The sequence below is a fragment of the Thunnus thynnus genome, chromosome 13 (assembly GCF_963924715.1).
Source record: "Thunnus thynnus chromosome 13, fThuThy2.1, whole genome shotgun sequence".
In the NCBI taxonomy this organism is placed as follows: Eukaryota; Metazoa; Chordata; class Actinopteri; order Scombriformes; family Scombridae; genus Thunnus; species Thunnus thynnus.
The window spans coordinates 23,840,362-23,856,242 of record NC_089529.1 but is presented as its reverse complement, the minus strand read 5'-3'; the positions used below and the strand labels follow the sequence as shown (position 1 = coordinate 23,856,242).

The window sequence follows — 15,881 nt, the reverse complement described above, 5'->3', positions numbered from 1 at the left end:
GATTTTGATTTAATGCTGCTGTAATCAGAAAATCCTGCTGATCATTTGGTAATAGCTGTCACTAATTTTCATCGGATTGTTATTCATCATTCATCATTCGATTCCTGTTCCTGGTCACGCTCCGTCCCCCGTTCACATTCTAGTTCTACATCATACCAACCAGACTACAAGAGCACAGACGTGCTGTATTCATAATGATGTACAATGACAGAACAGTTGTTTTACTGGCTGCTACTTCCTCTTTTGGTATTCCTTGTTTTGTCACGAGTATAGTGGATGTTATCACTGTATCATCTACTGAGAGAGGATTTCCGTGTGATGCTGTGGTTTTTTGGCACATTCATATACTTTTTTACACCATGAAAGAAGAATTATCTGCATGTACTTATTAACACACGATAACTGGTTTAGTCCTGTGTGCTGTGCATAAATGAACGAGTTAATCAAAACACAGAATGGCATGATGAGAAAGGTGCTGATAAGAAGAAACAAACCCCTAGATACTGGTAATCTCTCATTCGTAATTAGTTTCAGTGCCCTGTTTTCCATAGTGTGCCTCCAAATTCTCTCTTATTACAGTACATTAATTAATAACCAACTGAGAGGCCCCCATGCTGCTTTAGGAAAATATGCTGCATTTTGGCATTCTGACCAGTTCTCTAAATTCCCTGACCGCAGTTGAACTGCCAAGTCAAAAATCCTGACGTTACCATGACAGTCCTTTTGATTTTAAGAAAACCTTGAAGTTAATGATGTCAGATTTTATTGTTGCTTGTGCTCTGTTTTCAATATTTTTTTTAATAGAGTACTTTAGTATTTATGACAGAATTAATCATAACTGTAATAAATACAACTTGGTAGAAAAATCATTCTCTTATCCAGTGTGGAAGTAAATCCCTGTAATCTTCATCAATGTTTTTGCTCATTGTGTACATATTAGTTTTTGAGAGCAGTGCCAGTATTTATACGTATATTACTACTGATCACTTTCCAAAGCATGTTAGAGTGTTCTACACGTCTGAAGGTCTTTGCACACCAAGTACGTTTTTTTCGGTTTTTTAATCCATCATCTGACAAAAATCGTTACGCACAGAAACCTTGCACACTGAGTCCGATGCGTTTTGTTACTATATTTGTTGCGAAAATTCGCAGTACGAGGCAAAACTGAGTCGTCAAGCAGTGAGGATGATTTTGTGGTCCTCTAAATTCTTGTAAGAAAAAGAAAGAACCACACAGTAAGAAGAAGACCACCAATTACCACGATCCAATTGATCCTGAACAGCGGCTGGCAGCACACACACCAGATGACATGTGATCACAGGTGATCACAGGTGATCAGCCTTTCGACTGGATCCGCAGATATTCAGGGAACAGCCTCAAAACGCTGCAACATACAGATAAGATCATGATCAATAGTTGTCTGTGTGTAACTTCTCTGCTAGAGCTGATGGTATCAGTGTTTCGAGGCTGTGTTGTTTGCGTGTACGGTGGCTCTGAGTGGTCAAACAACTCTGTAAAAGCTTTTGACGGATGCAAAAAAACGCAGAAAATCTTGGTGTGCAAAGACCTTGAGTATGGTATCCTGCCTTTCAGGCAAACATTTGTTTCCATTCATTTCATTATGTATGAAAATTAATGCTCAGACTTGAAAATCACATAAAGCATAATGTCTGCATTAGTTTTATTTATTTATTTATTTATTTATTTTTTTTTTTTTTTAAATCAAAGTTACATTTTATTTTAGCACAAGCAATACTTCTGATTGGACAGCTTCCAAAGTACAGTGATGGATAACCTAACTCACTCAGAAAATGAATGTAGGTCAAAAACTGCCTGAAGGGTATGAAAATGCACTCTGATATGTCCTGAAAAATGCAATGCACTGAATAAATATTTGTAGCAAATGGGCTAAAATAATCAAAATCCCTGATATGGTCCTTTAAACATGAAATCATTGCACATCTCCAGCAGGCAAATCCAGTCTGCGCTCCCTCTGTGTGGATCCTTTACAAAAGCTTACTTTACTCCACTGTGTCGTTGTTTGTCTTTGCTTCCTCTTTGTTTGTTCTCTCTAGGCTTCTTGGACGCGACCAGACACATATGAGGTATGGCTACTAAATATCGTAGCCGTAGTTGTAATAGCCCAAACTTACACAATAGCCCACCCTTTTTTTTATTGCAGAGCAGAAGTGTTGTCATTCAGCCCATATTTAATGTGTACTACATTTAGTTGAGCACTAGATATGTAGACTATTAGACACGTAGTACAGTACATTTAATCCATTTAGTTCCAGTACACATTTAGACTTGCCCTATTTACTTGTTCCTGTTTAATTGTGTAGACAAATTCCATCTTCAAGACATAGAGACAGCCACAGTATCTCAAAGTAGATGTTCCAATTTTTGGACTGTTATTTCCTGCTGCATGGTCTGGTAAGTTCTTGAAGCTTGATCAAGGGAAGAAGCTCACTCCTGCATTGGGTTGTTGGTAGGCCAGCAGCTATGCAACCTCACATAGAAAACACTGTCTGCTCTGCTGTGGGCCGGCCACGGCTCTAACTCACCAAGCTATACTAAATCTTAACAGAGTGGTTATCAGCGGTGTAGTCTACTATTATGAGCCAGGAGTCTGCATGTTTTTTTTTTTACTTCAGCTTCACACTACAGCAGCACCAACACCATTCATACAATGGTCTTACTGGGTCAGTTCACCCAAATTACAAAAAAACACATTTGGTTTTAGATATCTGTTTCTGAGATGGCTGTATCCACCTCAATACAATAGAGGTGGATGGGAGGTACAGACATTAAAGGGGCTTAGCAATTAGTTACGGCTCTTAGTACACTAATATCAAGTATTTTTTTTAAGGATCAAACTTGAGCATGCCCTGGGAAATGCTGATAAGTGTGTTTAATTATAAATCTAATACATTAAGACACAAGGTCCCTGCTATGGTGTTTGATCAGAAAGAAACATGCAAACTCTTGGTCCTCCGAGGTGCGAATAAAGAACTACTGCCCTTAGATAAAACTGACACAACATAACAAGCTAACATCTCTCACTGCCACACACACACACATGTTAAAGACAGGATTTTTTTTTAAGTAAGCTTCAATGTTAATACAAAGTGAATCCCATGAACCAATGTTACTGTTAATAAGAAGAAAATCACATTCTGACAACATGTGTTCATCAGAAAACATACAATTCTCCTCTGGCTTGTTTTAATAATTTCACCAGCCGATGATCAAGTGCACTTGTAAAGTTTATTTCAATAATCACATCACGTCACATGAGTCTGTTTAACACAGAGTGTCATCCCAGTGTGTGACCGGTGTCGCGTGACATTATTGGAACAGTCGTCCGCATTTCAAGTTGTGTGATTTATGGCTCAGCAGACCATAGCAGCAGCATAGTTATGATTATGTGTTGGTTTTATTATATTATGAGTTATTTTTCTAGCTTACAGTATAGTAGGCTCTGACACATTTTTTACTTCTTTGGTTCAGTGTTTACCACTTGATACTGCTGACTATAAATTTACATAGAAATTGAACTTTTTCTCAGTTTGAATATACATCCTGTACAATACATTACAATATATATAGATTTAATTTGTAGCTGGTTTCATGATGGTGGTTTAAAGTGCTGTGTAACACGTCAGTCCACAATCTCCCATAAGTGTCCAATTGGGTTGAGATATGGTGACCACAAAGATCATTTTCATACTCATCAAACCATTCAGTGACCCCTCGTGCCCTATGGATGGGGGCATTGCCATCCTGGAAGACACCACTCCCATCTTGATAGAAATGTTTCATCATAGGATAAACGTGATCACTCACTCATTTGATTTGCCGTGGACCCAAACCATGCCAGCAAAATGCCCCCCACAGCATAACAGAGCCACTAGATCCCCTCACTGTAGGCGTCAGGCATTCAGGCCTGTAGCTACCATTCCCTTGGTGTACACCACTTGTCAAGAATATGCTGAAGGATGACTCATCTGACCATCACTTTTCTCCACATCTCTAGACCAGTGACTATGGTTTTTGCACCACTGAGCTCTCAAATGTGCATTCATCTTTGTAATGATGGGTTTATGCACTGCCACCCAACTATAACATCCCTCTCTATGTAATTTTTGATAGACTGTTCTTGCTGACACAGTCTGATCACATCCTGCGTTGACATTCTCAGTCACCTGAGGAAGAGTTGTTTTGTTTTCTTCTGTTTTTCCTTACATATCGCACTAATGCACGAGCATCACGGTCATCAAATGTGCACTGTCGACCACAATGTCCAACTCTATTTACTGATGTCTTTCCCATAGATCTAAATGCAGATGTCACTTTAGTCACTGTTCCTATCGAAACACTAGCCAGTTGAGCAGTCTTTGTGACTTAAGCTCTTGACATCCATTTCCCCAACAATGAACCCTTTTCCAAAATCACTTAGATCTTTTCCTCTTGCCATCTTGGTACAAAATCAGAAACAACTGGGCCTGCTCAGCACTTTTATACATGCCACAGAGCATGATTGCATATTAATTGCTTAATTGTGCCATGCAGCACACCTGTGCGGAAGCATCTGCATTCGTTATGTTTCTCCACACATCTATTCAGTTTTTTCCTTTAATTTGTCACCCATCTGTAGTTAAGCATTGCTCTTTATCAGTAGATGAGGTGTTTGTAGTGCACGTCCTTTACTACTTACTATCCCCATTCTCTTCTACTCACTAACTATTTGTCTCCATGGGTTGAGGGGAGAAAGAGTGAGAGAAATCTAAGTAGTCTATTTTACCCTCATAGAGTAGCTTGTATCTGGCTGTGTAGATAAAAGCCATGAAGATGGGGCCACAAAACTTCTCATTATTTATACCTGAAGAAATTGTCAGTCAATGGTTCTGCACATTAGTAATGACCAGTAGTAAATTTAACCATGTTAAATATTTTTGATGTAACCTGTCATAGAAAATGACTTGTTGATGAATGCCCTTCTGATAGGCATTGATCAAACTAATCTGTAGTCATTGATAATAGTTTTGGCCCTGCTGAACTCAGCTCTATGATAGACATAAATCATAGGCTAACCCTAACCCTAACCCAACAAGCAGGCATGATATGATTCGTTACTGTGATAAATGTAACCTTAAATTTGGTATTATTATGCTGGAGTGAACTGCAACGTCTTCACAGTTTCTTTTTGTTCATAGAGTAGTGCACTTTAAAGAGCAACCTGACACTCAAACCAGATCAGGGTCTGATTATAATGTCATTGATGTCAGCAGTGCTGAATAGAACATTCAGGCAATCCTCATCAACTCATAACATCAGGAAATATCACACAAATGTGTAATCAGGGGTTCATCGGTCAGTAGTGAATATAATACTGAAACTAGCTGCATAGTGTAAATAAGCTTGAAATGTCATTTTGAAATGTCATTTTTTAAAGTATGTTTAAAGTATGTTTTTTTTATTAGAGAGTCAACAGTGGAGAGTAAACTGGAAATGAGGAGAGAGAATGATGGGGAATGACATGCAACAAAGGTCAATGATCAGATTCAAACTTGGGGCATTATGGTCAGTGCTTTAAATCTTAGACCAACAGGATGCCCCAAACATCAAAGTTTTATACTTAACTATTTGACAAGGATCACTCAAATGCACCATTAGTTTTAAATGGCTGCATTTATATAGTGCTTTTTATCCAAAGCGTTTTATAATTTGACTCTCCTTCACCCATTCACACACTCATAGCAGCAAGCTACCATGCAAGGTGCTGAACGGACAATTTTGACCTATTTGGCATACCCAAATGGAAAAGCTGTGAGGCCAAAATGCATATATTAGGCTTCATTTGAAAGGTAACACCTTCTAGTTTCTGGAAATGTGCTTATTTAGCATGTGGCTAAAACACAACCAAAACTACATCAGTTCAAATATGGCTCAAAAAAGTATTTTTGGTCCTTGTCTATAATGAGTCATATTTGAATAACAATAACTAGGACATGCTTTATGCCAGAACTATGAAAATCACCATATACCTTCTACATCTTGTCAACCACACCTGTATAAAATCCCAGATCTCTAGGCCTAACCTTTTGGGAGCTAGGGAGTGTTTAGTTTGTGGTGACACTGGTGTCCCCGAACCTCTCAAAAATGTCTCCAAGTGGCCAAATTGTGCCAATTGCGTGATGCATGATGCTAAACCGCTTACAACCGGCTGAAGCCAGTTGCCAGCGATGTTAAGAGGAGGTGGATGTTAAGAGGTTTATTTCTGAAGAAGGGGCAGGTTCAGCCAGGCTTTTTTAGGACCTCTCTGAAGAATACACCTTTAAGTGCCACATCCTGCTGGAAAATTGAAAATTGAAACTGAAGACATGTTAATAACTAAGTCTGTCATAGTAGTCCTTTCCTTTGTAATTCATATCACCAAATTAGAGCTAGAAAATTCTCACATGCCTTCCTTGTATGAATTGTTGCTCCTGGCTGGCATTTTGTATTTACAAAAATCCAATATCACATTAATGTGACATTAACATGTAAACCTGAGGGATAGTGAACGACCTAGAAACACACACACACACACATACATTCACACACACACACACACACACACAAAGCTATCCATGTGTCAGATTTAATTTAAAATTTACTTAAAATATACAAACGGTACATATAAATAATAAACTGGGTCTGTTCACTGCATAACTGACAGATACAGCCTGTGCAGATTCTGGTTGGCAGTCTTTCCTATATAGCAGTTGTAGTACAGAATATATGGCAAGCGAAACACATGTATTGACAGGTTATGTAACAGGGTGTCAGTTCTGCCCTATAAAGCAAAGCAGCAGTGGCTGCGCAAGCAAATGAAACTGTGAAAAATCATTTTCCATACCTTCCATTACAGGTCTCCTGTTATAATTAATTTGGTGACAAATCAGAGTTGTATAATTAAAATTATTCATATGAATTACTATCAATGAATAAATCCTGTTCAAAGGTCTGTCTGTTCACTTTTGCCTCTGTTGTATCATAGAAGTGTTATTCTCCATTAACCTTACCCCTATTTACATTCTAACAGTGTGCCCAATACAGCTCCTTCCTGTGTCATTGCAGTAAGATGAGACTGATGTGGCCCTTTTAAAATGTTCCAGGACACTCCCTCAAATCTTCAGTAAAGAGCAGAAATGTTTCTGCCACATCTGCATCCTCCTGCTCTGTAGAGAATAACACTTAATGCCATAATGCCAATACAACAAATTTCACTCAATTATTTGTTAAACACAAACAATGAAGCACCTAGAATGCCTGAAATATTAATAGGAACTCATGACAGCGAGAAGGAGTATGTATGTCCCCTGTTGGTGTGAACTGTGTGTCATGCAGAAGGAGTAAAAGCTTTTTAATGGCCAGCTGCATGCCACTTCCTCATTATTGGCATTTTTTCGACAACAGCCTTCTTAGGTATAATTTCAAGATTTGCAGAAAGCATGTAAGAATACATCTTAGTTTTTAGCCACATTCTGTAGATGTAACTAATAATGACAATGACAACAAAGAATGAAAAGCAAAGCACCCCCACCAAAGATTGAGTTAGACTGCAGCACATGATTAAAATGGCGAGTCAGGTCACTGGTTGTACTCAGATGTCAGCTGTCCACCTGTGCAGAGAGCATGCTCTGAATAGGTCAGAACACATTGTCAGTGAGCCTGCATGTTCACAACACAGCAGGTTCAACTAAGTAGACAGCACAAAAAAAAAGGTCTGCTAAGGAAAATAAAAACAAGGTTTAACAAGCCGTTTGTCCCAACAGCAGTTTATTGGCCAAGGCTTTGGTCACTGTCTGATTTCCAGGCTGATGTCAACTGTGTTGCTGTTTGCATATAATTGAGAGACAGAAACTTTATTTTTGACCAGTATATTTTGAGACTGACATGTATTTTTTTTTTATTGTTTCAAGATTGCTGTGTGTATCTTGGGCACCTTAAATCTCAGCTGCATCCACACTAAGGGTGTGCCCGAATACAAATACGTTATTCGGCAAAGCATAAATAGTGGGGTTTTTTTTACGAATATTTGTTTCATACAAATATTTTAAAAATTATTTGTTTTCATGACGGACAAAAAACATGTTAAATAGCAGCACACAGGTCAGTTACATCGCTATATCAGCGCTCTCCTCTGCTCCACTGTTACATCTATCAGCAGGTCTCAAAGAGGGGAGTCACATCCACCTGCTACATGACGCACATTTCCTAATTAGGACATCACTCCTGGAGTTGGGGGTGTTCCTCAGAGATAAAGCTGAACTACTGACACAAATGAAGCGCTCCCAAGGGAACACTTCATGAACACTTATCGTAACACTTTAATTTTCTACAATTAAAAGCGTGATAAAAACAAAAACAGGATTTTTAAACCTCTTTCCACTTTTATTCGAATACAAATACAAATACAAATAATTTTGCTGCCTCAACAAATACAGATACAAATACAAATACTGGACCTTCTGCACATCCCTAATCCACACACATAAGAGGAGTGTGATTCGATGTTTTTCTTTTTGTCAACAAATCCTATAAAAAAGAGTACTCGGTACTTCCCAACGTCCCCTCCCTGTCTGTGCCATAATAGATAGTTACTCTACCATCAGGATAGCAGATAGATATTTTATATTAAAAATCTAAGACACCAATTGACAATTTGTAAAATATTCTCTATTCTTTCTCTCTTTTGTTTTGATGTTGTCTCCATCCAGCTGCTCAGAGCTGTGGTATTCACACAGGCCACGTGCCAATGAAACAGTGCCCATCGCTCGCTCTCTTTTTTTATTGGTTTGTTTTCCTGTTGATGAAATTTTACTTCTGTTCCAAGTTTATCTATTTGGTTTTTTTTTTGTTTTTTTGGTTTTTTGTTTCTTTCAAGGAAAGAGCTTCAAGTGTTCACGCTGACAAATATAAAAAAAAATCATGAACAAGCTGACGGAATTACTGAGAGCTCAGCAGGACATGCATTCATTTGAGAATTTCAGACTTTACAAGTGAGAATAATGTCTTTTCTCTTCTTTGTAGAGCCTTGATAGAAATATTGTGGTACGAAGCCACGCACGGGTGTCCTCTCTCACCTTGAAAAACGTCCAGTTCACGTACGCCGGCCAGTATCTCTGCACTGCGAGCAACTCCATCGGTCAAGACAACCATCACATGTACCTGGAAGTCCACTGTAAGTCCCCCCAGCTCTTCCTACACTTGCTCTAATAGTTTATCAGTGCCGTCAATGCACATCACTTTTGGTTTGCACTTTTTTCTATTCATTCAGTTACTCATGAATGAATAAGGTTACTGTAGACATTTGCTTAGTAACTATTATTCTATGAAGAATTATAAATAACCATAAAATATGATGACTTAAAGGAATAGTTCAACATTTTGGGAATATACACTTATTGAGAGTTAGAGAAGGTTGTAACACTCTATGCATAAAGAATGGACACAAGAGGAACCAGCTAGCCTGGCTCTGGCAACCTCACTCTGATGATGAAACCCGGGGATGTTGCCAAGAAATTGTTCCAGCATGTATCTGTTCTGTTTGTGTACAGGTGAAACAAATTACCTATCACCCACAGCTACATACTGTAAGTGTTTGGTAGGAATATTTTTAAATGCCTCCAGTCTTTATGCTAAGCAAGGCTAACCACATCCTGACTTCAGCACCCTTTTTGATATTCTCATCTCATCTCACTGTCGGAGAGCAAGAAAATAAGTGAATACCCCAAAGTGTTTCAACTATTTCTATAAAGAAATCTTGAATTGTGAGTTTAAACTCAGAATTGACTTCATTCCTTTATTCTCTTTGGTCAAACTTTTTTTTTTCTCACAGAGTTCTGATATGAATGTGATATGCCATGTATTGATCTTCACATGGACTGAATCCTCTTTCAAGACACACTCACTACCACGCATATTATGGATTAATACAGGTCTTCAATGATGATAAAGTAGGAACTAAAGTCAGCACATAAAAACTATGTAAAGGAATTCTTCACTTTGTAACAGGCATCTGTCTTTTGTTGGTCTTGATCTGCGACAGCTGCCGCAGATGCTCCTGTCTCCGCATTTGCCCAGGACAGTCTTGACAAATGTCAAATGTCATGAAGTTATTAAGAGTCAGTTAAAAATGGTAGTGACTTGTAGTAGATAGGTCTTTGTCCAAATAGAATGCTATTCTTTGACTGTGATATATCGTCAGTCTGTGATTTCAGGAGATGTACTTGACGTTTGTGGTACCCAGAAGTTTTCTCAACATGTCTGTTTTTGCTCAGCTAGTGATTTCCTGTGTTTCCTAAAATAGCTTTTGACAGCATCCAGATAACTTTTTTGGGCTTTGGTCATCAGTTATTGATTTTACCTGTAGGCAGAGAAATCAATATCACTAGCAGCATCACAGTAAGAGCAAGAGAGCATTTATTTTCAAGTCAAGAGACTAAACCACCTTAAACCACAAGATTGTGACTGCCTTGCATGTGGAATTTTTTTCTCTCTGCATCTCCTATAAGGGATTTCTCCTTGAATGATTGTTGAACATTGGCTCGTTTCACAAAGACAAACTGAATGAGATTCAAGTATTGCTTCTTCAGATAGATTACTGCAGCCTGTTCACTAAATGAACATAATTTTGTAAGTTCAAGTGTAAAATCATTACTTACTTCTGTAACTGGTTAGTTTTTACACTAAACCTGCTACTTTGCACCATCTGTACTTAGAATATAACTTTACTGAATCAAAACATTGTAGCACAGAGGGAAGTTTCACCCAATGCGATTTTTTGGATAAAATGGGAGAGAAAGACACTAATATGAGATTAAAAATTCAACATTTATAATTTACCAAGGTGAGGATGGCTGCACCACACATAAATATGATCATAAATGATAAGAACATTAACAAAAGCCATCTCAGGTGAACACAGTGAAGCAACATAAAATCACTGTGCCCTTGTCTGATCCAAGTAACCGCATAGCACAAGCACATCAGTTTTATTACAAATGTAAAGGGATGTTAGTCTGTCTCAGGAAATGAGCTGCACATTTGAAATTAGACACAACTAATGCAATAGGTGACTGATAATCAGATGCACAAAACCGTTAAATGAAAAGTTTTCTAGATAAAAAATCTCTAAATAAAATCTCAAAAACATGGCTGAAATAGCAACAGCTTCGTTCAGTTAAGCATTATTTACTCTGCAAATAAAAACAATGCACTGGATGCAACAAAAGAAATGTTCAAATCAGGACATTGTACAATAGACGAGGACCACAGTGCAAGACCAAAGAAATGTCGTGAAGTTACAGTGTCTGGGATGTCACTTCTAAACTCTGAGGATAAGTGCTACTTTGATTTGTTGCTATGGAAACACAGGTCTCAGTTCTGATATGATGTAGCTTCAGGGTACAGCGGCTCTTTAGGCTTACAATGATTTTCTTTGTGTTTATGCAGCTGTCTCATTATCTAGTCTTTGAGCACAAGTCCCAAGTCTATAGACCAGTCAGACATGTGAATAATTTCACCTTTGATGAAGAGTTCACATTAGAGATTGACAGCAGTCTAAGTGAGGGATAGAAATGGTATGCGAAGAAGATCCCTTGGCTAGATTTGAACAGTGGGCATTGCTGTCATGTTCTATGTCTTAAGAAGACATATGTTCTTTGACATTAGGGAGTATTATTATACATATAATATATTAATTAGGGAATAAGGAATGTATATACTTCCTGCACCTACATGGTCTGCAAGGGTGCAAGTAATTTTCTTTTGCTGAAACATTTTCTACTATTCTTTTATGCAAAATAGCTGCAACAGTAGAGGTGTGTAAGTATAGGTGTGTTGACAGTTTTTCATTGTTTTGGCTTTGGACTCAATTTTAAATGTAACCATGATTATGGGGTTGAAGGATGTCTTAAAATGTCCTAAAATAATAATCAGTTGTCAAAATGAACACTGAAATAGTTTTTTCTTGCTGTAATCAAGCAAAAGTTTATTTAAACATTTATCTGAAGCTAATATGAGGCTTCAGTTGTGCCATTTAATCAAATAAAGTCAGTATCTTTCAAATTTATACTTTTTAGTGCCAAATTCTTGCTTTTTGTTACGATCCTTCCACTGAACAGTGAACAGTGAACAGAAAAACACTGTCTGGGGTAGGGGTGTGCCCAAATACAAATACATTATTTGGAAAAGCACAAATAGTGTTTGTTTTTTTTTTACTAATATTTGTTTCATACGAATATTTTTAAAAACATTTGTTAGTTAGAGGTCTGTCTGCAAAGAGGTGAAGAGTAAAGTTTTAGCTCAGTAGTCAGCGCAGTCGTCTATGATCTGGGAGACTCCAATTCGAGACCCGGTGTGGGGACCTCCTTCATAAGGTAGTTTATTCATGAGCACTTATTGTAACACTTTAATTTTCTAAAATTAAAAGCGTAATAAAAGCAAAAACAGGATTTTTAAGCCTCTTTCCACTTTTATTCAAATACAAATACAAATACAAATACAAATACAAATAATTTTGCTGCCTCAACAAATACAGATACAAATACAAATACTGGGCTCTCTGCACATCCCTAGTCTGGAGAAAGACAAATAGGGAATTTTACACCAAAAAGACTGTAAATTTATAAGATATTCACTTAATTAGACTAACTCCAGACTACTGAAGCCTCATATTAGCTTCAGATAAACTTTTAAATACATTTTTGCACAAAATAAGGGCTGTAGATTTTGTCCCCCTTCACTTACATTCAAAGTACGTTATGAAGGGATCTCTTAATGGTCAGTATGAACAGGAGGAATGATTACAGCAAGCAAACCCTGTCTCAATGTTCATTGAACCTACCCTTTAAAGTGCTAACTTCCAGCTATAAGGGTCCTTTGAGTTGTTCATTTCTAGAGTCTACAATGTAGGACTGGTGGCCCTTTTTTAGCCTTGGGGTTATGTATAAAAAGAGCTACAACTTCTACATGCATTCACTGGTTGTGGATATAAACATCCTGAAATTAAGGCTGAAGTCAGCACTTTAACTTTATTGTCCAATGTGCTGGAGAACACGGTAAAAACAAGATTGTCTATCTTAACACCTTCAGAAGAAACTAACATACTGTACCGTCAAGCAGACCTACAAACTCAGAAATACCAAGTAAATGGTCTATGGATTTCCCAATCACTACCTTGAGCATATGCTTGGAAAGACTGCATTTGCATAATGGAAGCCAAATCTATCGAATGTTACCTAGGTAAAAAAAAATAAAATAAAAGAGAGAGAGAGAGAAATAATGCTAATGAACGCTTAATTGGATTAATGTGTCCTGCTCTCAATGTGACAGTAATTTGCTCAGCGATACAATCACAATGCAGCGCTGATAGAGTTGTTTGAGAGTTTGCAGTTAGCTAGAGTAATCAGCAAGTAATCAGGTAGTTGATTCACTGCTGCCAAGCAATTATTGATAAGAAAAGGTGCTTTGTCTTGAGAGCAACTCTCACTCTGTGTCGTCTCTATCACCACTCGCCCACTCACACAATGAAGACGTTATCTTGAGCATGGAACTTCCTATCTGCTGCACAGCATGATCCCATTAGTTGGATTGAATGTGTCTAGGCTTGCTGCTGAAGGACTTGTAGGAAAGTGTCAATATCTTCTGTTTGTGAGCTCTGTTATGTCAGCTGTTGGAGTTTGTTAAGCCTGAAAGTCTTATGAAAACACTGTTTGAGCTGTGAGGAGGCCACTTCTTATGTACTCATCTCTGTCCTGCTGGCTGTATACGTAGATATTTCAACTCATGTGCATATCTTGTATTTTTTTATCCTTGCCAAGTTCAAGTTCAAGATATTAACAGTTTCAATTGCAATGATGAGACCTGTATTTTAAGTCTAAAGTAGCTGGGAACTGCTGTTTTGTGTCAGTATTGTGTCAGTGTTTCAGTATTTAGTTCACTAACATAAAATTCTGATTAAAGAAATTCTTACACAGCCACAAAATAATGAATAATCATCAAAAAATTACAGCAACGACTGAAATGATGTTGGTTGAAGCTATAGCTCATTGGGCGCTCCTGTTTCACAACACAAAATTCATAAACAAGTTACTATCCAGACTATAAATACAAGTTATATGTATACGCATGTATACAGACATACAGTGTACATAAAGACATTGATACACATACATGGAGCTGTATAGAATAAACACATATCACTTGGTAAAGCACTCTTTTATGAGACTGCGCTCTAACATAGTACAGTAATAATACCTAAACTGTACATGCTGTATATTATCCCTAGTAATTAATGCCACTGTAGCCCTTACTATGTCTTGTATGTATATTATATATTAGGTGACCTACATAAGCATCAATAGCAGATACTTTCCTGCTATTTGCAAACATACCAACAATCTCACCTACACAGGCAAGGCGGCTTCAGAAATCAAATAGGCAGATTACAGGCACTGTAGTGAGTTAATAAGGCCCAAAAAGCAGTATTGATAGAATGAGAGAGAGTATAATCAGGGCTGCAGGAGATGGAGCTTCTATTGACTCAGCCTTGTCCATCAAACAGAGCGGCAGCACATTGCAGAGATTTTGAGGGTAAGAAGTAAAGCTTCGGCAGTGTCAGGGACCGCGGCATTTCACAGCGCTCAGGAAGCAAAGCGTACTTCACTGTATTCAGAATCACTGCTCAGTGATGTGTGTGGGATCCAATATAAAAAGGAAACAACGCAGGAAAGATTTATATTATAGCCTCTTACTCCTCGATGATGATGTCAAAAATGAAGGCACAGGATGACAAGTTTTGACCATATGGTATTAATTCAATTCAATGAGCATGTCAAACTAGCTTGGTAAACAGGGGCTTAGACTGTTGCATGAATGGAAGTAGTGTTATTGGTGTCTCTGCAACTATCAAATATAGAGCAGAGGAAAAATAATCTAATATTCATTCAACACAAAATGGACCAGCTGGATTTCCAATAGCAGTTGGAAATGACAGTGTGCAGCTCTGTTATTTCCGTTGACTCAGTGCTCTTGCTAACTCATTATTGTGTGTCTATTACCCTTTCTGTAATAATGGCAGCCCTGTGAGACATTTAGGTTTTTTGTAATTGCTGAGTGGATTATCTCACAGTAAAACATTGCATTTATAAGTAAAATCGGCAAAAAGCTGTTCCATAAACCAGCATAGGTTGTCTTTAAAACTCAATGATAACGGACCTTGCCTTAAATGTATAACACTAAGACAAGAAAACAGCTATTAGGTGACATTAAGTGTTTGTTTACCATTCTGTAAAATTGCAAATTCTGTCAGTATTGCCATGAGTAACCCAGCTGCCTGCAGGAGTATGTTTAAGTCTTTTTTTGATTAGAGAGGTTCTTAAATGAAGTATCTCACTCATAGCCATGATAAGAGCTGCTGGAAGTCTTTAAAGGCTATTGAAAGGAGCTTCAGGGAATGAAGGAAATACTGCTAACCCGCAATTCTTTGCTCTCCAATAGAAGACTCAACATGGCCATTCCTAGCTGACTAATTCCTCTCTATCTTGTGGGTTTTTCATACAGAGAAGTGATTGGTTTGACAGTAATAGGTATATCTGTGTAAAAAGGATATGAGTTAGTGATAAGAGTTAGTGATTGGTTATAGAAAGATTACATTTAGAGCCCTGTTGATCCCAAACCCAAATGATCTGAAGCAAATATCCTTTGTCTTATATTGTTTAGTAATGCTTGGATATACTGTATGACTTTGGTGTTTACTCTCTTTTTAGATTCATATTTAAAAGAAGCATTTCCAAAAGATATTGTCTCTAAATGTTGTCTAGTTTAAGTTC

The 15,881-nt window shown here is 37.7% G+C and overlaps 1 protein-coding gene across 8 annotated transcripts in view; it reads left to right on the top strand.

The window, feature by feature from the left end:
* The window catches only part of ncam1a (neural cell adhesion molecule 1a), a 279,874-nt gene that overhangs the window by 210,642 nt on the left and 53,351 nt on the right, over positions 1 to 15,881 (top strand). For 5 of the 8 annotated variants that reach the window (XM_067608755.1, XM_067608747.1, XM_067608749.1 and 2 more), the window contains exons 9-10: positions 2,076 to 2,105; positions 9,079 to 9,229. In XM_067608755.1, the coding sequence (XP_067464856.1) occupies positions 2,076 to 2,105; positions 9,079 to 9,229 (181 nt within the window). The remainder of the gene's footprint in view (positions 1 to 2,075; positions 2,106 to 9,078; positions 9,230 to 15,881) is intronic. The other 3 variants (XM_067608748.1, XM_067608750.1, XM_067608753.1) reach the window with 1 other exon arrangement.